We start from the raw sequence: 24,772 nt of genomic DNA on the forward strand, positions 1-24,772 counted from the left end.
AGAACTCCTCCCCTCGCCACGGTTAATTTTAGGAGACTTTAACTCCCTTGGTGTGGCATGGGGCTCCCCTTCGAATGATAATCTTTGCGACGACTTTGACATGACAATTCTAAACACCGGAGATATGACACGTATTCCAAAACCTCCAGCGCAGCCAAGCGCTCTAGATCTATTTTTATGTTCAACATCGCTACGGTTGAATTGCACATGGAAGGTAGTTCTCGATCCCCATGGTAGCGATCATTTGCCTATTTTAATAACAATTGCTAATGGTTCTACTCACACGCGATCAATTGATATTCCGTATGACCTCACACGGAATATCGATTGGAAGTTATACGAGGAAAGGATTTCAAAAGCGGTCGAGTCGATGCAATTGATTCTCGACGCCCCATTGCAAGCTCAAACGAAGAAATATCCCGGCGTGACGACCAAAGAACAGCCTCCCACTCCGTGGTGGGACGAAGAGTGCTCTGATGTCTACACGCAAAGATCCGACGCGTTTTTGCTTATCAGCGGAACGGTATACCTGGCGACTATTTACGGTATTCGGAGCTCAACACCAAGTTTATATGTTTGGCTAGAGCAAAGAAACGCGATTATTGGCGACGGTTCGTGAACCAAACTCCGAGAGAAACATCAATGAGCACTCTTTGGAACACAGCCCGAAGAATGAGAAATCGTAATGTAGTCAACGAGAGCGAAGAGGCTTCAAGTCGGTGGATATTTAATTTCGCCAGGAAAGTATGTCCGACTTTGTTCCTGCGAAAAATATCGTTCGCGACGCGTCTCCGAATCACAACCCGATAGAATCACCTTTTTCGATGGCAGAATTTTCAGTTGCCCTCCTCTCCTGTAACAATAACGCACCTGGATTAGATAGAATCAAATTCAACTTGTTGAAGAATCTACCCAGCATTGCCAAGAGGTGCTTATTGAACTTGTTCAGTAAGTTCCTGGAGCAAAACATTGTTCCACAGGATTGTAGGCAAGTGAAGGTGATCGCCATCCTGAAACCGGGAAAAGCAGCTTCCGATCACAACTCGTATAGGCCGATTGCAATGCTATCCTGTATCCGGAAGTTGATGGAGAAAATGATACTCCGTCGTTTAGTCCATTGGGGCGAATCAAATGGTCTACTATCAGATACTCAATTTGGTTTCCGTCGTGCCAAAGAGACGAATGATTGTCTTGCGTTGCTTTCTACAGAAATTCAGCTCGCGTTTGCCCACAAAGAGCAGATGGCATCCGTATTCTTGGACATTAAGGGGGCTTTTGATTCAGTTTCTATTGACATTCTGTCGGGCAAACTTCACCGACAAGGATTTTCTCCAATTTTGAACTATTTTTTGCACAATTTGCTGTCCGAAAAGCACATGCATTTTGCGCATGGTGATCAGACAACATTTCGAATTAGTTACATGGGTCTCGATTCTTTCAAAATAATGATCAGCAAATTAAATTGCGACGCATTTTCTCTCTGTGAAACTTGGCTCACTCAAACACAGATCTTAACTTCCATGATTTCAACATTTTTCGCCTAGATCGCGACACCCCTTATGGAGGAGTACTTCTGAGGATTAAGAAGTGCTATTCTTTCTATCGTATTAACCTCCCCTCGATTCAAGGTATTGAAGTCGTCGCATGTCAAATGACAATACAAGGTAAGGAACTTTGTATTACCTCAATAAATATTCCCCCCAGAGCACAGTTTGGGCAACGGTTGCACTTTGATATAATAGAACTCCTCCCCTCGCCACGGTTAATTTTAGGAGACTTTAACTCCCATGGTGTGGCATGGGGCTCCCCTTCGAATGATAATCTTTGCGACGACTTTGACATGACAATTCTAAACACCGGAGATATGACACGTATTCCAAAACCTCCAGCGCAGCCAAGCGCTCTAGATCTATTTCTATGTAAATGACATTGATGATTATCTGGCAAATTTATGCACGATAAGACAACTTGCAGACGACAGTGTGGTTTCTGTGACAGGAGCCAGAGCTGCCGATTTGCAAGGACCATTGCAAGGTACCTTGGAAAATTTGTCCACTTGGGCTCTACAGCTAGGTATCGAATTCTCCGTGGAGAAGACTGAGATAGTAGTTTTTTCTGGGAAACGTGAGCCAGCTCGGCTCCACTTACAGCTGATGGGTGAAACGATCTGGTACATAAATATCTTGGTATCTGGTTTGACTCTAAAGGCACCTGGGGATGTCATGTTAGATGTTTGATTAAAAAATGCCATCAAAGAGTGAATTTTCTCCGAACAATAACCGGATCATGGTGGGGAGCCCACCCAGGAGACCTTATAAGGCTGTATAAAACAATGATATTGTCTGTGATGAGTATGGGTGTTTTTGTTTTCGCTCCGCTGCAAACACCCACTTAATCAAGCTGGAACGACTGCAATATCGTTGCTTACGTATCGCCTTAGGCTGCATGCAGTCGACCCATACGATGAGTTTGGAAGTTTTGGCGGGTGTTTTACCATTAAAAGACCATTTCTGGGATCTGACTACTCGTATTCTCATCAAATGTGAGGTTTTGAACCCCTTGGTGACTGAAAATTTCGATAGGTTTGTTGAACTTCATTCTCAAACCCGTTTCATGACTGTGTATTTCAATCACATGTCTCAAAGTATAAATCCTTCCTCATACACCTCCAATCGTGTCAACTTGTTAGATACTTCTGTTTTTACTGTGTTTTTCGATACATCCATGATGGAAGAAACACGTGGAATCCCGGATCACTTACGCGTGCAGCAGATCCCTAAAATATTTTTTAATAAATATAGAAACATCAACTGTGACAATGCGTTCTACACTGACGGATCACTTCTCAACGGGTCCACTGGCTTCGGTATCTTCAATAACCATTTCACCGCCTCCTATAAGCTCGACAATCCTGCTTCTGTTTACGTCGCAGAATCAGCTGCAATTCAGTATACCCTTGAGATTATCGAAACAATGCCCACGGACCATTACTTCATCTTTACGGACAGTCTCAGTTTTTTTGAGGCTCTTCGATCAATTAAGGATGTGAAGCACTCTCCGTATTTCCTGGGGAAAATACGGGAGCATCTGAGTGCTTTATCCGCAAAATCAACCCAGATTACTTTAGCATTGTTCCATTCCGAGCAATGAGAGGTTTGACTCTCTGGCTAAGGTGGGCTCAATAAACGGTGATATTTACGAAAGACCAATTGCTTACAATAAATTTTTTGGAACTTCTCGTTAGAAGACACGTCTTAGCTGGCAGGCCTCATGGGACAAAGGGGAATTGGGGCGGTGGCTACATTCTATCATCCCCCTGGTACCGACGAAACCGTGGTTCGGGCGGTTGGATGTAAGTCGAGACTTCATTCGTGTGATTTCTAGGCTTATGTCCAAACATTATGGGCTTGACGCGCATCTCTCACGTATTGGGCTCACGAATAGCAATATTTGCGTTTGTGGACAGGGATACCATGACATTGAGCATATTGTTTGGGTATGCACTGAATACTGTGGCACCAGGTCCCAACTTTTAGACACCCTTAGGGCCCGAGGAATACAGTCCAACGTCCCGGTGCGTGATATTCTGTGTAGGCGAGACTTACTGTACATGCAACTCATCTACGAATTCCTGAAAGCCATCAAAGTTTCGATTTAATGGTCTTTTTCTCTTTTTAGAATGAAAATCGCACACACACAGCTAATAAAATCACCATCAATCTTAAACTCAATATCCCTGTTAAGCAACAACCAACACGTATTCATCACCTCATCTGCTGCAAATATATGCCAAAGTCAGATGCTCAGAAGATGCTCTCAATTTACAACATGAATTTGAAAATTTTGCTAAATGGTGTGATATAAATAGGATGACTTTGAACTCTGATAAATGTTCTGTGATTTCGCTGACCAGGAAAAAGCGGCCTATAATGTTCAACTATCACTTGGGTGCAGTACCAATTAAACGAGAAGGATGCGTTAAGGATTTGGGAGTCTGGATCGATGGTCAACTCACATTCAAGGAGCATATATGCTACACTGTTGCTAAAGATTCTCGAAATTTGGGACTGATTATGAGAATGGCCAAGAATTTTAAAGACGTGTCCTGTTTAAAAAGCTTATATTGCTCATTAGTCCGCTCGACGCTAGAATACTGTTCGGCAGTGTGGAACCCTCATTACCTCAATGGTGTTAACAGAATCGAGGCAATTCAACGAAGATTTGTTCGTTTCGCTCTTCGTCATCTACCATGGAGTGATCCTCACCAGTTGCCAAGTTACGAAAATCGGGCGCAGCTTATCGGTCTCGACACTTTGCAAGTAAGACGGGATCTTTCGCGCGCTAAGGTAATTGCCGACACCCTCATGGCGCGAACTGACTGTGCTGTACTTCTGGGTAATATCGACATAAACGTGAATTCCCGAATTGTTCGAAGCATCCCTTTTCTACGAGTTCCTTTTCGTCGCACAAACTATGGGGCAAACGGAGCTCTCATCGGACTACAACGTGTTTTCAACAGTGTCTCCACCGGGTTCGACTATCACCTTCCTCGCACTAGGATTAGAAGTAATTTCTTAAGTATATTAAGACACAATCATTAGGGCCAGATAGAGTCTGTTGATTTTTTGTGTAAATAAATAAATAAATAAATAAATAAATAAATAAATAAATAAATAAATAAACAAGTAACAACAACCGTTGTGTAGTATTATCTTCTCAATAGTTTTTATATCAAATTGAATAGTCTTAAAATATCTTTAAGTAATGATTATATTTCCCCTCCTCTCACCTTAAATCCCCACTAGCGTAGTCGGCCGTGAGAAATAAAAAAAGTGCCTCCTTCCTTTCGCTTTCTAATCTAATTTTAATTAAAATTGTATCTGGCTCATTTAAACATACTATGTAAAGAGCCGTGTCAAATATACTATTATTGATTAAAAAAAATATCGGAAACGAAAAAAAAAGAGGACGGACTACGTTGCTCACAGTTTGTCGGTTTATGAGCGAAATTTGAGCGTGAAAGCGCATTATTTTATCGTCAACTGTGTACCTGCCAACAAATCGTCGGTTTCGTGCAACACTGGCGCAACCCAAAATTTTGCATTTTTAAGTTTTTGATGGCAAACGTTGCCAAATATAGTAAGGTTTCATCCCACAAAACTCCGTTTCAAAATTCCCAAAAAAACCAGGGTTATGAAAAATTTCTTCATAAAGTTAGTAAAAATAAAGTTTTACCTTGTTCAACGTTCTCATAATATGAGCCGTTGCGGAACAGAGTGATCTATGTGCCATCGAGCAAATTTCTCAGGAGAAGCAATTTTCAAAAAATCTCTGAATAAAATTCTGTTCAACGGATTCTTTCAAACAAAATCTTCAATTATAAAGATTATGAAGTGGTTTAACATGTGAATGCATAAAATTGCCATTTTTTGGCGAAACAAGTGAATTTAGCATACCAATGTACATAGACCACTTTGACTTCATATATATTTTACTGGAATCCTCGTATCATTTGGGAATAGAGCGGTCTATGTACATATAAATAAAAAAATGACGTTTACTCGTACAAAATGGCTAGTGTCACATGTTATATGATGTACATGGCATGTCACATGTAACATGTGACATCTAACATTACATGTAACACAAAATGATACATAATACATGACTTTTGACATGTTACATTTTTCGTGTTACATTACGTGTAGCTTGTTACAAACCACGTGTAACATGTTACAGGACAAGTGACAAGTTACATATCACATGTAATTTGTTACGTGTCACATGTTACATGATGGTATTACCTCGATTTATGTACATAGACCACTCTATTCCGAAACAGAATGGCCATTCTGTTTCGAACGAAATTTAAACGTGGTATAAATCAGCTTTAAAGTTCGATTTTTCAAAACTTTTCTAGTCTCCTAACATCAGTTTCTTGAGTAGATGAGGATTATGTAAAAAACAGGAGGGTTGTGTGCAAAGCCACGACCGCAAATTTGAAGTAGAATACTTTTACAAGAAAGATAACCCGGCTGCTTGCGTGTCAATCATTTTTCCTAGTAAATAAATGTTGACCGTTCATTGGCAGTATTGAAAATTCTGTGCAAATGAAGTTGAAGTACTACTTGCACATATAAATACGACCTCACTGAACAGGAAAAGAACAAACGCTTTGCGGCGCAAACAAGTTTCAACAGTCAGAATATACATGTGAATTCAAATAAAGATAATTAACTCCTGATTAAAGCTCAGAACGAGAAAATATTAAATCTTCAATTCATTAAGAGCACTCATTAAGGCAACAAAATAACATGTATTGTGTCGTGTTGCGCGGCTTGGAAGAAGAAAATGGTCCCGTACCCGTGACGCATGGAAGCAAATTGTTGCGTGTTTGATATTGCCGACGGTAGACATTAGTATGAAGGTTGAAATTCTGCTGTGATGTCAAACTACAACGGTCTTCAAGGCGTTACATCCTTGCTTATGAAGTGTTGTGAATTCTATAAAACAGACTCAACATCGTGAGCAGAACGTGCCGAACTTTTCTGTTCGAAATCAGATTTGTTTTGTATACCTATATCGCTTGTTATGTACAATATCAACAAATCGTAATAAACATCACACTGCTGTGCATTTGCAGTAGCATCAAACCTCAGTTGCAGTTTATTAATAACCATTCATTATGCTCTTCCAAAAACATTTAGTAGCCTTGAAAAAGGCCGATTGCTGCGATTGCAATTTTCATTCAATTATTGCATAAATGGTCATTCGTTGTTTTGCTTTCGTCTCGATTAGACGCAAATTGTTTATCTCCGTTTGAGTTCGCAAAATAACAATACACGAGTTATCGTACGGGTGTTTTTTTGTCGATTAGTTCTTGTGTTGCGCGATAACAATAGCCTGTTGTATATCGGCAGAAACATCTGCACACTGATAGGGGCAGGCTACCCCGCCAGTGATTCGATACGCAGCTGATATATCAGCAAGAATAATTCTCCCGCACCGCTGTTACCCCGCTAGCAGCACGGACCACCATACGATCGAGCGAGTGGAAGTCAACTACAAGTGGCATCTACAAGGTCGCGTGTAAGATACGGCCACTGTGTCACAACACGAAGCTGGATCGTCATTGTTTGTTCTGCGGAGACACTCGATTAATCCAACTATCAGCCATGAGGTCGTGACTTCGACGTTCGGTGAAGTATTCACTTTAGAATTTTTACTATAATTATCAATATTATTACTATGTTATAATATTATTATTAATATTATTATTGATATTATTATTATTGTTATTATTATTATTATTACTACAATTATTATTATTATTATTATTATTATTACTATTGTTATTAGTATTAGTATTACTGTCTTTTATTTTATTTGATCCATTGTAGATTGAAAAATTGTTTTTAAATTTAATATCAACTACTTGAACCCCCCCCCCCCATATTCGAATATTTATCGTTTGTGTGCGGTAGAGCGTAACGCTCCCGCAAAATGGACGACATGCAGGTGCAACTTTTCCTGGATGTGGAAACAAACGGGGAAGAAATTGAAATTTCTCCCATCAGCTCACCCCTACCTTCCCCTGTGCCCTCCCCTTTGCCAAGTCCTGTACCAAGAGTACCGGAAGTACGGGTAAAAGCTTACCTAGATGCCGCTGGCGGTCCCTACGTTGTTTTTTTCCGGCCCATAAAGAAGCCATTGAATATTATTCAAATTGGCAAAGACCTGGCAAAACATTTTTCGGCCGTAACCGAGATTACGAAGGTGAGGCCGAACAAACTGCGAGTTGTCGTGAGTAGCTTGAAGCAAGCAAACGAAATTGCTGGCTACGAGCTCTTCCCAAGAGAGTATCGCGTGTACATCCCTGCCAAGGATGTAGAAATCGACGGTGTGGTTACCGAGGGGAATCTCACTGTCGATGACATTTTGCGTCATGGAGTTGGCTGTTTTAAAAACCCCTTGATGCAAAGTGTAAAGATACTGGATTGCAAGCAATTGCATTCAGTATCCATCGAAGAAGGGAAGAAGAAATTCCTCCCTTCGGATTCCTTCCGAGTAACATTCGCCGGATCCGCGCTGCCGAACTACGTCCGCTTGGACAGGGTTCGTCTACCTGTACGCCTGTTCGTACCGCGGGTCATGCATTGCCAAAACTGTAAGCAGTTAGGTCACACAGTCACCTACTGCTGCAACAAGGCACGCTGTAGCAAGTGCGGAGGCAATCATGCTGAGAACGCTTGCAGTGGGGATACTGAAAGTGTCTTTATTGCGAGGGAACTCGGCATGACCTTCCGGCATGTCCCGAGTACAAACAGCGCGAGGAAGAAATTAAGCGTTCCCTTAAGGAACGATCAAAGCGCTCTTTTGCAGAAATGCTTTAGAGGGCTGAGCCACCCTTGACAGGAAACATCTTTTCCTTCTTGCCAACTGATGAGAGTACATCTGACGATCCCGTCGAAGGGTGTTCCTATGCCTTGCCAGAGGGATCTAGGAAGAGGAGAATGCTCAACTCTCCTAATCTTTCTCGCAAAGGTCGTAAGATAACCCCTAGCGGAATAACCAATAAGACAACACAAAAAGGAAGCGGTGAAGAAAAACCGAAGCAAGTACCCCCCGGTTTTAATTTCAAATCAAACCAGGAGTACCCACCGCTTCCTGGGGCACCAAAACCCCTCGTGCACCCATTTCTCGATCAGAAGATAAAAAAGAAACAGGGTTCATAAAATTTTCTGATAGTGTGGACTGCATTTTTAAAACATTCAACATACCAGATCCCCTACAAAATATTTTTCTTGCCCTTCTTCCTACAGTGAAAACCTTTTTGAAGCAACTAGCAGCAACTTGGCCCCTCATTTCAGCTATTATATCTTTTGATGACTAATACGGCGAAAGAGGTTAGGAATTTTTTCACTGTATTACAGTGGAATTGCAGAAGTATCATCCCCAAATTTGATTTATTTTCTCATTTGATGAATACATACAATTGTGACGCATTCGCGCTCTGTGAAACCTTTCTCAATTCGAACGATCAACTCAATTTCCACGATTTTAACATTATTCGTCGAGATCGAGATTCACACGGTGGAGGGGTACTTTTAGGGATCAAAAAGTGCTATTCTTTTCTCAGAATCGACCTCCCCTCGATCTCGAATATTGAAGTTGTTGCCATTCAAACGAATTTGAATGGAAAAGACCTTTGCCTTGTTTCGTTATATATTCCCCCATCCGCGCGGATTGAACAGAAGCAACTCCTTGATATAGCAGAATTGCTTCCCGCACCTTTTATGATTTAGGGAGATTTTAATTCTCACTGTTCGCTATGGGGGTCGCTGTACGACGACAACCGATCTTCTTTAATTTGTAACTTGATCGACGACTTCAACATGACACTTTTGAATACTGGGGAAGCGACACGTGTACCTAATCCTCCAGCACGTGAAAGCGTGCTTGACCTATCCCTCTGCTCGACATCACTAGCGTTAGATTGCCAGTGGAAAGTAATCAACGATCCCCACGGTAGTGATCATCTTCTAATCGTTATATCAATTGCTAATGGTTCAACTCCCCCGAACCCAATCAATATTTCGTACGACCTTACACGTAATATTGATTGGAAGCGTTATGAGTCTATTATAGCGGAATCTATCGAGACTCACGAGGAACTTCCTCCGGAGGAAGAATACGCGTTCTTAGCTGGCTTGATAATCGACGCCGCGACTCAAGCTCAGACGAAACCGATACCCGGGATAACGATTAGACAGCGCCCTCCCAATAAATGGTGGGACAAAGAGTGCTCTGAGTTGAACGCGCGAAGGTCCGCGGCGTATAAGGACTACCGGGAGTACGGCACTGTCAACCTACTACGAAAGTACGAGGCACTGGGCAGGCAGATGAAGAGCTTAGTAAAGGCGAAAAAACGCGGGTACTGGTGGCGGTTCGTAAACGCGTTGTCGAGGGAAACAGCGATGAGCACTCTTTGGGATACCGCCAGGCGCATGCGGAACCGTGACGTTTCGAATGAGAGGGAGGAGTATTCAGATCGCTGGATACTCGATTTTGCCAAAAAGGTCTGTCCGGACTCTGTACCGGAACAGAAAACCTTTCGCGGCGCGTTTATAGTCACTACGGAAGAGCCTCCATTTTCGATGTTGGAATTTTCAATGGCTCTCCTGTCGTGCAACAATAAGGCTCCAGGGTTAGATAGAATAAAATTCAACCTGTTGAAAAATCTACCCGACTCTGCAAAAAGACGCTTGTTGAATTTGTTCAACAAGTTTCTTGAGCTAAATATTGTTCCGCATGACTGGAGGGGGGTAAAAGTCATTGCTATTGGGAAACCCGGGAAACCTGCCTCTGATCACAATTCATATAGGCCGATTGCGATGCTCTCTTGCCTCCGGAAATTAATGGAGAAAATGATCCTCTTACGGTTAGACAAATGGGTCGAAACAAACGGTTTACTTTCAGATACTCAATTTGGCTTTCGCCGGGGCAAAGGGACGAACGTTTGCCTAGCGTTGCTTTCTACTGAAATTCAACTCGCATTTGCTCGGAAAGAGCAAATGGCTTCTGCGTTCTTGGATATTAAGGGGGCTTTTGACTCTGTCTCTGTAGAAGTTTTAAGCGCGAAACTTCATTCGCAGGGACTTTCACCAAATTTGAATAACTTTTTGCTCAATTTGTTATCAGAAAAGTATATGTATTTCTCACATGGCGATTCGACAACTTCCCGAATTAGTTACATGGGCCTTCCCCAGGGCTCATGTTTAGGTCCTCTCTTATATAATTTTTACGTCAATGACATCGATGAATGTCTTGCAAATTCATGCACGCTAAGGCAACTTGCAGACGATAGCGTTGTATCCATTACTGGTAGCGAGGCTAGCGATCTGCAAGGACCATTGCAAGATACCTTAGACAATTTGTCTGAATGGGCTCTTAAGCTGGGTATCGAATTCTCTCCGGAGAAAACTGAGCTGGTCGTTTTTTCTAGGAAGCATAACCCAGCTCAGCTGCAGCTGCTACTAACGGGTAAAACAATCACTCAGGTTTTAGTCGCTAAATATCTCGGGGTCTGGTTCGACTCTAAATGCACCTGGGCTTGTCATATTAGGTATCTGACACGAAAATGCCAACAGAGGATTAATTTTTTCCGTACGATTACCGGAACCAGGTGGGGAGCCCACCCAGGAGACCTTCTGAGGTTATACCAAACAACAATACTGTCAGTTCTTGAGTACGGTTGTTTCTGCTTTCGCTCCGCTGCGAACACGCATATTTTGAAACTAGAAAGAATACAATATCGTTGTTTGCGTATTGCCTTGGGTTGCATGCAGTCGACCCATACGATGAGTCTTGAAGTGCTAGCGGGTATTCTTCCGTTGAAACATCGTTTTTGGAATCTCTCTTACCGGTTGCTAATTCGATGCACAGTTATGAACCCATTAGTAATTGAAAATTTCGAGAGGTTGGTCGAACTTCAATCTCAATCCAGATTTATGACTTTATATTTTGACTATATGGCTCAAGATATTAATCCTTTTTCATACGATTCCTACAATGTCGCACTTTTAGATACTTCTAATAATGCTATATTCTTCGACACCACCATGAAACAAGACATGTCTGGTATCCCGGATTAATTGCGACCTCAAGAGATCCCCAAGATTTTTTCCAATAAAATTAAACATGTTAGTTATGATAAAAGGTTTTACACTGACGGATCTAATCTAGAAGAGTCCACTGGCTTCGGTGTTTTCCACGAAAACTTTACCGCCTCCTACAAACTCGATGCTCCTGCTTCCGTGTACGTCGCAGAACTTGCTGCTATTCAGTACTCTCTTGAAATCATCGAAACCCTACCCATAGACCACTACTTCATCTTCACAGATAGTCTCAGTGCCATTGAGGCTCTGCGATCGATGGGGAAAATACGGCGGTTTTTAAGTGATTTAACAGATAAAAATTACCGGGTTACCTTAGCGTGGGTCCCTTCTCATTGTTCCATTCCGGGCAATGAAAAGGCTGACGCTTTAGCTAAGGTGGGTGCTATTGATGGCGATATTTATGTAAGACCAATTGCTTATGATGAATTTTATAGCATTTTGCGTCAGAGAACACTCAACAGTTGGCAATCATCATGGAACTCAGATGAACTGGGACGGTGGCTACATTCCATTTTCCCTAAGGTATCGACGAAAGCATGGTTCAAGGGGTTGGATGTAGGTCGGGACTTCATTCGCGTGATGTCCAGACTTATGTCCAATCACTACACGTTAAACACGCATCTCTTTCGTATAGGGCTTGTAGACAGTAATCACTGCGTTTGTGGCGATGGCTACCATGACATCGAGCATGTTGTTTGGTCGTGTGCCGAATTCTGTGATGTTAGGTCCGAGCTTATAGATTCCCTCCGGGCCCGAGGAAAACAACCGAACGTACCCGTTAGAGACATTCTGGGAAGCGGTGATCTCCAGTACATGACACAACTGTACTGTTATTTGAAAAAGACTGACATTAAAATTTAATATTCTTCTGTCTATTTGTCAGAATACCCGTATACGACGCTGGAGACACGAACACGAAGAGCCTAAATCTATGTTTAAAAAACAAAAAAGAACACCAGTCGAAACACAAATAGATCGTATATCTTAATTAGTTTTAAGCAAGAATTGTATTTCCCTCCTCTCACCTTAAATCCCCACTAGCTCGTAGTCGGCCGCGAGAATAAATAAAAGGTCTCCCTCTTTTCCCTGCTAACGTAGAATTAATACGAATTGTACTTGGCTCAGTAAAACAGAAAATGTATCGTGCCGTGTCAAATAAACTAATTTTAAACAAAATTGCATAAATGGTTCATGGTCAGATATACCCGCTGCAACTGCTACGCTATTCGTAGCCATGCCACAGTAGTGGCCGCTTTACGCTGCCATTGGTATCCGCTGTCCTTGCATCAGCTGGCCCAGCTGCTATCGATGCTGAGATCCGCTGCAACTAGTGCGCTATCCCTTGCTACGCCACAGCTGGCCCGCTATCGCTGGTATCCACTGCACTGCTACTGCTGCTGCTAAGGGATGACTGCTGTTGTCGCTGTCTAGAACTATTATGAGCGGCTTCGGCTGAAACAGGCTCTTATATAGGCCAAATAGCATGTTTTCTATTGCAAGGTATATGATTCTGTCGACCGTGCTTGGGAAGCAATCATATAACGACCAATCAGAGGTCGAATTTTTCGTTTGGACAAGGCTTGACTATTTTCAGTAGTACAATAGTTTGAATAATAAAATTACAGTTATCTTCATTTGGGAAGAATCTTAGAAGGTTTTCCAATCTATTACTGCAAGAACGAAGGAAATCCATCGAATATTAACCGATTTGTTAGCATTTTAAATTGGACATATTTTTCACTTTTTTCGGTTTTAGATTTTCATTTCACATCCCTATGTAGCCGAACTTCCTGATAGAAGTATTCTACTTCAAAACTCATTTTTGAAAAAAATGGTCTTTAGACCACTCTGTTCCGCAACGGCTCATATGTGCAAAATAGACCTAAAAGTGTTGAAAAACGATTGGCAACCTTAAACTTCAAAGTATTTTTGAAAATCGAAAAACAAATTTTTGACGTGAATTTTCAGACGCGTTTTTCTCGAAACTCTAGAGAAACATTTCAAAAGGTCCTATCTGCTTTGATCAATTTTTGATTAATCACTTTTATTCAATCATCCCTACTTATTAAACACCTTTTATGACACGTTATTTGCACAAGTTGACAGCGCAGGGATCACTCTTGCCTTCTCAATGAAAACCACGGTTGGGATAGTGTAGCATACCATAAAAAGAGTAGTGCCATAAGAATATAAATCCAAAGAAAACAAACTAATTTACTCGACCAGCACCGAAGCAACGACCAAAACACAAAACGCATAGTTATGCAATAATAAACAACACAACTGGAAAACACTCGTCACCAAGTTGCATCGATCTATCGCTTTCGTTTCCACCTACTTGCGACGCGCTAGGGCCGATAGCATGCAACGCGGAGGCATCAAATAACAAACTCAGGTGCTTAACATACGGTCAATAAAGTAAGAATAAGCAATTTCGTATTCGTATTGGTCACTTCATCCGTCTCATGTCTTTTTTATTCTCTACAGCACCCTTTCTGGCACATATAAGTTACGAAATCTAAATATGTATAAAAACCCATGTAATTACCGATAATACATCATCCTGACTTAAGAGCTCGACGCTTTCGGACCTAGTCCAATTGGCCCATCGACCACTCAAAAAGAGTTTGTTTATTGCGACCTGACTGGGTTTTCCCAGCCAGCCATCGCTAACTCAAGAAATCCAAATTAGGATGCAAATATCCTAAATGGCAAGGTATAGAATTCAAAGCCACTCAATTACAAGAACTATTCAGGTCATTACCAATTTAAAAGACTGCCATTCGGACTAAATATTAGCCCAAACAGTTTCCAAAGGATGATGACAATCGCAATGGCTGGACTTACGCCAGAGCGTGCTTTCATTTATATCGACGACATAGTCGTAATCGGTTGCTCTGAGAGGCACCACTTGCAAAATTTAAAAGTAGTATTCGACCGCTTGAGACAATACGAGCTAAAACTAAATCTCGCAAAATGTAAATTTTTTAAAACCGAAGTGACTTACCTAGGTCACAAAATAACGAATAAAGGAATATTGCCTGATGATTCAAAATTCGAAACCATTAGAAATTACCCTGTTCATAAAAACGCTGACGACGTGCGCAGATTTGTTGCATTTTGCAACTACTATCGCAAATTTATTAAAGATTTTGCTCAAATTGCCAATCCCTTGAATCAATTAATGAAAAAAAATATAACCTTCGAATGGACAGCAGAACGTCAAATTGCTTTTGACACCTTAAGACATCAACTGATGTCGCCACAAATCTTACAATACCCTGATTTCACAAAAGAATTCACACTTACCACTGACGCATCTGACGTCGGATGTGGCGCAGTGTTGTCACAAATTAGCAACAACGAGGATAAAGCAATAGCATTCGCAAGTAGAACTTTTACCCAAGCAGAAAAAACAAACCTACAATCCTGAAAGAATTATTAGCCATACACTGGGCAAGTTAGACCGTTAGTTTACCTTTTCGGGATGAAAAATCCCACTTCTAAGTTAACAAGAGTTCGTATCGACTTAGAAGAGTTCGATTACGATGTTGTATATATTAAAGGTAAGGAAAATGTAGCAGCCGACGCACTATCGCGTATAGTTACTACATCGGAAGAATTAAAAAGTAAAAATATGTTTCTAGTTAACACTAGGTCAATGACAAAAAATAAAATAAACATGCAAATGATGCAAATATCCTAAATGGCATTTTAGGATATTTGCATCCTAATTTGGATTTCTTGAGTTAGCGATGGCTGGCTGGGAAAACTCAGTCAGGTCGCAATAAACAGACTCTTTTTGAGTGGTCGATGGGCCAATTGGACTAGGTCCGAAAGCGTCGAGCTCTTAAGTCAGGATGATGTATTATCGGTAATTACATGGGTTTTTATACATATTTAGATTTCGTAACTTATATGTGCCAGAAAGGGTGCTGTAGAGAATAAAAAAGACATGAGACAGCTGGAGTGACCAATACGAATACGAAATTGCTTATTCTTACTTTATTGACCGTATGTTAAGCGCCTGAGTTTGTTATTTGATGCCTCCGCGTTGCATGCTATCGGCCCTAGCGCGTCGCAAGTAGGTGGAAACGAAAGCGATAGATCGATGCAACTTGGTGACGAGTGTTTTCCAGTTGTGTTGTTTATTATTGCATAACTATGCGTTTTGTGTTTTGGTCGTTGCTTCGGTGCTGGTCGAGTAAATTAGTTTGTTTTCATTGGATTTATATTTTCATGGCACTACTCTTTTTATGGTATGCTACATCATCCCCCTTTGGGAGAATAATGTAATGGAATGAAATTATTCTGAGAAAAAAGTCTTTCTCCAGTTGTCTCTTACAGAATTTCGATGTTGTATTTTATGTTTGTTACAGTGGTTCACTTACACTCTCTTTTTTTTCATTTTATTTGTACTTATACATAGGTATTTTGTGTGTGGTAATGATATGAATTGTTGCTCAGGCTTTCATTATTCTATTCATATGGACTGTCATTGTTTTTCCTGTGGTTATATTTGTTATCTTGCAATTTGGCTCTTCTATTGCGGTTATTGTGTATGGTTCTAAATAGTATGCATCTAATTTTTTTCTTGCTTCGTTTTTCACATAAACTTTGTCGTTTATTGTTAGTTGAATTGGATATATAGTTGTATCAAAATTATCTTTTTGTTTTTCTTTTTGCCAAATTAATTTTTGTCTTGCTGATTGGTGGGATGTTTTGAGTTTATATTGTAATTCGTTCTTGTAAGAGTCGAAGTTGTAGATTGGTGAAGGTGTAGATTGGTGTCATTGTTCTTCCTGTGGTTATATTTGTTATCTTGCAATTTGGCTCTTCTATTGCGGTTATTGTGTATGGTTCTAAATAGTGTGCATCTAATTTTTTTCTTGCTTCGTTTTTCACATATACTTTGTCGTTTATTGTTAGTTGAATTGGATATATAGTTGTATCAAAATTATCTTTTCGTTTTTCTTTTTGCCAAATTAATTTTTGTCTTGCTGATTGGTGGGATGTTTTGAGTTTATATTGTAATTCGTTCTTGTAATAGTCGAAGTTGTAGATTGGTCCGTTGTTAGTTTCAAGTAAATCTTGTGGTAGATTGGCTAGTTTTCCGAAGATTAACTCGAATGGTGTGTATTTATGGTCCGTATGTGGTGTCGTGTTATATGTGAATTCGTAGTATTTTGTCCAGTCATCCCAATCGGTTTGGTGCTCGTTGGTGGAAGATCTCAGATATTCGTTAAGACATCTGTGGTTTCTCTCCAAGGCTCCAATCGATTGTGGGTGATATGGTGTTGAAAATGTTTGTTTTATTTTTAGTAGTTTGCAGATTTGTTCAAGCACCTCATTGTTATATTCAGTACCTCGATCAGATCGCAAACCTATGAAATTTCCGTAGATCAGAATAAATTTTTCTATTAATGCCTTTGCTATTGTTTTTGCTTCCTTGTTTTCAATTGGAATCAAGGATATGTATTTTGTTAAATCGCACTGAATGGTAATGCAGTATCGATTGTTGTTAATTGTTCTGGGTAAGGGTCCTACTGTGTCTATGGAAATGATTTCGAAAGCAGTGGACGGTGTCGTTGTTATTGTCATCGGTTGCTTTGTGTGTCTTATTACTTTATTTTTCTTGCACAATTTGCACGCGTTCACGAATTGGGCAATAGTTTGTTTCATTTTATACCATCTATATTTCTCTCGGAGTCTAAGGTACAGGCGATGTTGTCCTATATGACCTCCTGTTGGTGTATTATGATGGTTGTATAAAATGGTTTGGATATCTTCCGTATTGTTTATAAGGATTGGTTCTTTGTATATAATTATTTTTAGTTTCTTTAATGTTTCGTTCGCAATCTTTTTGAATAGGTTGACTGGTATCAGTTCAAAAATTATATCGTCTTCTGATATTGCTACTTTATTTGCGCATATTCCTTTGACTTTTGCTTCGATTTCCGGAAGAGCAAGCTTTAATGCCTGACTTCCATTTTTAACCTCTTGTTGCACTAATGCCGGAAGGGTATTGTTCATTGTATAATTTTTCGATTTTGCTTCTTTATTTGTGCTACTTTGTTTCGATTTGTTTTCAATTCCTAGAAAACCAAGCTCTGATGCTTGACTTCCATTTCTAACCTCTTGTTGCACTAATGCAGGAAGGGCTATGTTCATTATATTATGTTTTGCGCTTTTTTCTTTTGGTTTGTTTTCAATTTCCGGAAGAGCATGCTCTTATGCTTGACTTCCATTTCTAACCTCTTGGTGCACAAATGCATGAAGGGTTCTGTTTCTGTTTGAAATTATGTATTTAATTATGTGTTTCTCTACGGCTGTCGACAGTAGCATAAGAGTTGATCAGGCGCTTTAATTTCTTTTATTTCTTCATTGTTGTTCTTTTTAATGTTTATTTTATTTTTTGTCATTGACCTAGTGGTAACTAGAAACATATTTTTATTTTTTAATTCTTCCGATGTAGTAACTATACGCGATAGTGCGTCGGCTGCTACATTTTCCTTACCTTTAATGTATACAACATCGTAATCGAACTCTTCTAAGTCGATACGAACTCTTGTTAACTTAGAAGTGGGATTTTTCATCCCGAAAAGGTAAACTAACGGTCTATGATCCGTTCTTACCGTGAATTTCTTACCGTATAAGTATGCTTTAAAATAATTCATTGCCCAGTGTATGGCTAATAATTCTTTCAGGATTGTAGGTTTGTTTTTTTTCTGCTTGGGTAAAAGTTCTACTTGCGAATGCTATTGCTTTATCCTCGTTGTTGCTAATTTGTGACAACACTGCGCCACATCCGACGTCAGATGCGTCAGTGGTAAGTGTGAATTCTTTTGTGAAATCAGGGTATTGTAAGATTTGTGGTGACATCAGTTGATGTCTTAAGGTGTCAAAAGCAATTTGACGTTCTGCTGTCCATTCGAAGGTTATATTTTTTTTCATTAATTGATTTAAGGGATTGGCAATTTGAGCAAAATCTTTAATAAATTTGCGATAGTAGTTGCAAAATGCAACAAATCTGCGCACGTCGTCAGCGTTTTTAGGAACAGGGCAGTTTCTAATGGTTTCGAATTTTGAATCATCAGGCAATATTCCTTTATCCGTTATTTTGTGACCTAGGTAAGTCACTTCGGTTTTAAAAAATTTACATTTTGCGAGATTTATTTTTAGCTCGTATTGTCTCAAGCGGTCGAATACTTCTTTTAAATTTTGCAAGTGGTGCCTCTCAGAGCAACCGATTACGACTATGTCGTCGATATAAATGAAAGCACGCTCTGGCGTAAGTCCAGCCACTGCGATTGTCATCATCCTTTGGAAACTGTTTGGGCTAATATTTAGTCCGAATGGCAGTCTTTCAAATTGGTAATGCCCTGAATTTGTTGAAAATGCTGTACATCGTCTGGAATCCTTATCTAATGGGATTTGGTGAAGGCCAGACATTAAATCTAGTGTACTAAAATATTTAGCTCTACCGAGTTGATCCAAAATGCTGTCTATTCTCGGCAAAGGGAATTTATCTGGCAATATTTTCCTGTTTAGTTGGCGAAAATCAATAACCAGACGCCATTTCTTGTCTGAATCCTCCGATTTCTTTGGTACTAAAAGTATCGGTGAATTGTATGACGAAACTGAGGGTTCTATTATATCCTCTTTTAGCAAGTTTTGAAGTAGAATACTTCTCTCAGGAAGTTCGGCTACATAGGGATGTGAAATGAAAATCTAAAACCGAAAAAAGTGAAAAATATGTCCAATTTCAAATGCTAATAAATCGGTTAGTATTTGATGGATTTCCTTCGTTCTTGCAGCAATAGATTGGAAAATCTTCTAAGATTCTTTCCAAAAGAAGATAATTGTAATTTTATTATTCACACTATTGTACTATTGAAAATAGTCAAGCCTTGTCAAAACGAAAAATTCGACCTCTGATTGGTCGTTATATGATTGCTTTCCAAGCACGGTCGACAGAATCATATACCTTGCAGTTGAAAACATGCTATTTGGCCTATATAAGAGCCTGTTTCAGCTGAAGCCGCTCATAATAGTTCTAGACAGCGACAACAGCAGTCGTCCTCCGGCAGCAGCAGCACTAGCCCTCTGGTTGGTCACCACGTCTCAGGAGCAGCGCGTTTCTTCTCAGCGTGTGTCGCCAGACTGCCATTATTCCCCCCGTGTTGGGGCAGCATGAAGATTGCCATCAGGAAATCCAATTCTGAAAATCAAAATGCCTTTTTCAAGGCAAATAAACAAGTCATTGAAAGTTAATAATTTTTGACAACGCAAGCAAGCATTCTGTGTTGGATCCTAGCAATTTAAATCTGTCGCACCCGTCTAATTTACTGAATGTGAAATAGCTTCCATAGTGCATGCTGTCCGTTTATGTGCATGTTGCCCGTGTATGTGTACTGTCAGGGCAGCTCAAAGGTTGCGATCAGCAGCCGATTTTGAACCGCAAAATGCCTTTTTCAAAGCAAATAAACAAGTAATTAAAGGTTAATAATTTTCTGCCATCAACACAAGCAGACATTCTGTGCGGGATACAACAAAATTCTGTTGTAGTTGCCTAATTCTTGCTTTATTTAGTAAACCCTCCACTGTAAGGGCAGCTCAAAGGTTGTGATCAGCATAACCGACTTTGAATAACAAACTGCCCTGTTAGAACGCATTCACAAAGACAGTTAGGCTTCTGCCATGGTGAACGCGAACGGGCGAGAAACTTGCCGTAGGTAAATAAACAGCTCTCTTCACGGCTGTCCGGCATTCTGGATTTTGGCAATCAAAACTTCTGCTGGCTATCTGATTTTCAGTGTGGAAACAGCCTTCAACTTTGTTGTCAGAGTGCCTGACTACGATTTGGTAATATTGTTTGAGTTAAATGTTTACAAAATTTTACAATATTCCTCTTTCTCCCATTCAATGAACCAGGTAATACGATGCCTTCGTCATACGCAAGTTCACCATAACTCCCGCTATCGGCGTAACATAGAGATGCAATCAGCGTCATATCCATATCATATTTTAAATTCAACAACAAACTGTCTTTTTTAGGACAACCAAACGAATGAATTGAAGATTTAATGTTTTCTCGTTCTGAGCTTTAACCAAAAGTTAATTATCTTAATTTGAATTCACATGTACATATACTCTGACTGTTGAAACTTGTTTGCGCCGCAAAGAGTTTGTTCTTTTCCTGTTCAGTGAGGTCGTATTTCTATGTGAAAACTGAAATTTAGTAGTACTTCAACTACATTAGCACAAAATTTTCAATACTGCCAATGAGCGGTCAACATTTATTCGCTAGGAAAAATGACTGACACCGGGTTATCTTTCTTGTAAAAGTATTCTACTTCAACCTTGCGGTCGTGGCTTTGCACACAACCCTCCTGTGATTTTTTATTTGTTTTTCGGTTTCCTCTCCTTGCGCGTGTATTGTTTTGTAGTTTGGTATGTATACAGGAACTTTATCATTTACATTGATGTCCTGTGTGTAAAAATTATTAGTTGACAATTTGTCTCCCGGTAAGCAAAAAATGTTTTCGTAGTCAATTATTAGTTTTTCGAGTTCGTTTCTCGTGTTTCCGGGATTTCTCCGGATTGAAGTTCGCTCAGTATTGTTTTTCTTCTTTTTTGTTTATTGGTTGCTTGTTTCTTTGTATTCAGGGGTTCAAAATCTTTAAGTGGTTTTAATTCGGGTTTGAAATTTGAATATGCAATGTATACTTCTTTGTTGGTGGTGTTGATAAATTGAAAAATAGGCTGTTTTGCTGATATAATTGTACTTCCGCAGAAAATTCCTGGTTGAATTTCCTGTGTGCCACCATGTCTTCTGTTAAATTTATGCTCGGGATGGGAGAAAAATGTTTTGTTGGAAATTATCTTCTATTGGGATTTTAACATCATGATTATTTATTGAAAAGTGAGCAACCATGGCTCATAATCTATCTTGCATCTATGTGTCGCTAGAAAATCTCTTCCTATAATTCCGTCGGTTGGGATCGGGAATTCGTTACCGACGATGTGAAATTTTTGCTGAATCTGGTTCTTGTTTACTAATATATTGGAAAAAGTGCTCCCGTGCGAATATACTTTATTATGTCCTATCCCTGAGATGCTGCATTTCTCCTCTGGGTAGTAAATTTGTGAAGGTTTAACTTTGTTTGATTTAATAATAGATATATCTGATCCACTATCTACGATAAAAGTACAAGGTGCATCTGACATGTCAACCTTTAGGTGTATAAAATTTGAGATGGACGCATTTATTGTGTATGCGGTCCATCTCTGTTTCCTTAAAATCACTCGTTTCGAAACTTTCTGGGTAGTGCTGGGTTTGAAAAAATGTTCTGAAGTCAGGTGTATTTTGATGGGGCCCTCTGTGGTATGGATAGCGCTGATATCCGGTAGGATATCGCTGATATCCTCTCCCTCTGTTTGTATTTCCCCGATATTGGTAGTTTGTTGGTTGTTGTTGCGGTAGGAATCTTGGTTGGTTTTGGAAACCTCTATATCTTTCGTGTTGTTCTGGCGGGAACCTCATTTGGTTTTGGAAACCTCTGTTTCCGCGAGCATTACCCCGGTACTGTTGGTATGTTCCACGGGAGTGTTGATACAATATTTTCGCGTCTGTGTTGGGACTTGTTGTGGTCGAAATTTCCTGCAATTTTTGTATTGCAGCGTGTATGTTTGAAAAATTTCCCGCTTTGAGTATGATTTTGTTATCGTTGTTGTAAATAGAATTTATAAGTGTTTCCACCCCGCTTTTAGTAGCCATTTGGTTAGCTTTTTCGGTTGGGATTTTCTCTTGTATATATTTTGTGGCGAGTTGTAGAGTGAGTTTCTCTACCTCGTCACACAGGTCGCTTATTGTGCCTGTTTGTTTAAGAGCTTTCAATTTGCCTCCTATTTGGTCGGATGTCACTTTAGAGGAACAATGTTCCGTTATTTTGGTAATGAGTTGAGTGATATTCTCGACTCCTGTAATCGTCTGTCGGGCTTTGCCTGTCAATCTTGTTTTAATAAATTTTAAAACTGTTTCGTGTGCTGTGGTTTTTGTGCCGTGGTTGCTTCACTAAAATCTTCTTCAACAGTGTCTATGAAGAGACTTACTGCGTCGAGAAAAGCGTTTAAGTTATCTGGGGTCCCGTCGTAAATTTGAATGAGGGATTCCCCAGTTTGATATCGACCTTAGGTGCCATTTTTGTGACGATTTGTGGGCTTATTGTAGATTTTTCTTTTGAAATGTTTATATCGCTATTCGCACTGTGAATGCGGGTTGGTATTTTTAATAAAAAGGTTTTCCTGGGAATATCAGGTTCACTGTCGTATTTCCTATAAATAATTTGCGTGTTATTCAAAATTACTATACATTTGTTGTAGATTTCTTTTAGGTTTGCGTAGTGTTCGCACTCTTCGTTCCATTTAGCCGTTCCTATTCTGTTTTCTAAGGAATTTTTTATTCTCTTATATTCCCTGAATAGTTCTTGTAATTGAGAGGTTTTGAATTCTATACCTTGTAGGGTTCTTGCTCTCGATCTACTTTTGTTCAAGTTTATGTATTCCTTTTTTATAAATGACTCTATTTGCTTTAGGCGTTCCATCCGTCGATTTATAGTAATAGTTATAAGTCGATTCCTTTCTTGTCGAGTTAGTCATTTAAAGTCATAAAAGGCTCTTCTTTAATAGTCCCCTGAATATAAAAAGCTGAGAGTGTGTATGTAGATCGTAAACACCGTTTTCAGTCGTGTAGGAACAGTATATTTTTCATCATGAAAATATTTTTGATCGTAAAAGACTTTCAATTTTAAAAGTAAATATTTGAAGGCTATAACAAATTCGTCTTCGGTTTGGCTAGAGAACTTTTACTCACTTTATCAGGATTTTGCGTTTCTTCTTTTTGGTGGTTACTCTTCTAGTTGCTGCTACTATGTTTTTGTGGCTGTTGATGCTGTCGTTATGTTTTTTTTGTAGTTTCGGCGGCAGTGGTGTTGCTGTGTTGTTGACATGTGTTGTTGCTGGTTTGTAACTGCCTCTGCTGATTGCGCTGCTTCTCTTGTCGATTCTCGTGAAGCGAATTTTTCTTGCTGGTTCGCCGACGGGTTTTTTCAGCTGACTTGCTAATATCCGTACGAGGTCCGCGTCGAACACACGTCGTATTCCCCACTGGTGTTGGTTTTGTTGATTAGCCGAGGTGCTTGCCTGCTGCCTGGCTGGTTCAGGTGGTATCGATTTCCTTCGCTGGGTGATTTGGCTGCTTTTTGCCGCGTTTTGCCATTTGTGTATAGCCGCGAGTCTCCTCAAGTTTAATGACTCTAATAGCGGTCCGTGTTTGGTGTCCGTTATGCTGATCCGTTGTTTTGTCATTGGTGTGGCTCGATGGATGTGCCACGCGGTTGCTCTCGCTGTTTGTATACTAGTTGCTTTTGTTGTCGCTTGCGTTCCCTCCTTTTTAGCCTCGAGTATAGTGTAAGCATAAGTTGTATAATTACCGTAGCTGTAATGATGTATATCCGTTATGTGAGACTGACGATTTAGAGTTCTTTGTTCCCATTTTGTTACTGGGTTTAGTAAGCTATGCCTATGATTTGTCCGCCTATTTGGTTTTTGTTTGCTTCATGGTGGGTCATAATCCCCATCCTAGTGAAGATTATTAAGTGACCGGTTATTGTTGGTAACAATACTGCTGCCCACTTTGTCAGTTCATTTTTTTTAGTAGATATTGTTTCCATGAACGCACTAAAGTTCGTCGCACTTTTGTTGACTTGCACTAAGTTTTCGTGTTTTTCTTGCACTAGGTGTTCTTCTTGTAGTGCTTTAATAAGTTTTTTCACATGCACATTGTCTTCTAATTTTACGAGGGTGCCCGTTTGGCGAGCCTCTTCCAATTTGATTAGCGTATTCTTTACTAATACAGCCATCTTGGGTTATCCATGGTAATGGTGTTGCTGCGAGGCACTGATTCTGGTATCCATTCTGCTTAGTTTGTAGCACTGCTGTGTATCCACAGTTAGTATAAATTTTTGTAACCAGTCCCTCAAAGTTCACTTATACAGATTTCTGATTTTCGTTTCACTTCCTGATGGCTCACT

General features: G+C 39.9%; 2 protein-coding genes across 2 annotated transcripts in view; both read left to right on the top strand.

The window, feature by feature from the left end:
• The window catches only part of LOC129728745 (PDF receptor-like), a 182,073-nt gene extending 178,083 nt beyond the window's left edge, over window positions 1-3,990 (top strand). Inside the window, exon 3 of the mRNA XM_055687198.1 lies at window positions 3,679-3,990. Coding sequence (XP_055543173.1) covers window positions 3,679-3,864 — 186 coding nt within the window. The 3' untranslated portion in view covers window positions 3,865-3,990. The remainder of the gene's footprint in view (window positions 1-3,678) is intronic.
• The window catches only part of LOC129729990 (uncharacterized), a 329,594-nt gene that overhangs the window by 4,106 nt on the left and 300,716 nt on the right, over window positions 1-24,772 (top strand). The gene's annotated exons all lie outside the window — the stretch shown is intronic.

This window comes from Wyeomyia smithii, chromosome 3 (assembly GCF_029784165.1).
Source record: "Wyeomyia smithii strain HCP4-BCI-WySm-NY-G18 chromosome 3, ASM2978416v1, whole genome shotgun sequence".
Lineage (NCBI taxonomy): Eukaryota > Metazoa > Arthropoda > Insecta > Diptera > Culicidae > Wyeomyia > Wyeomyia smithii.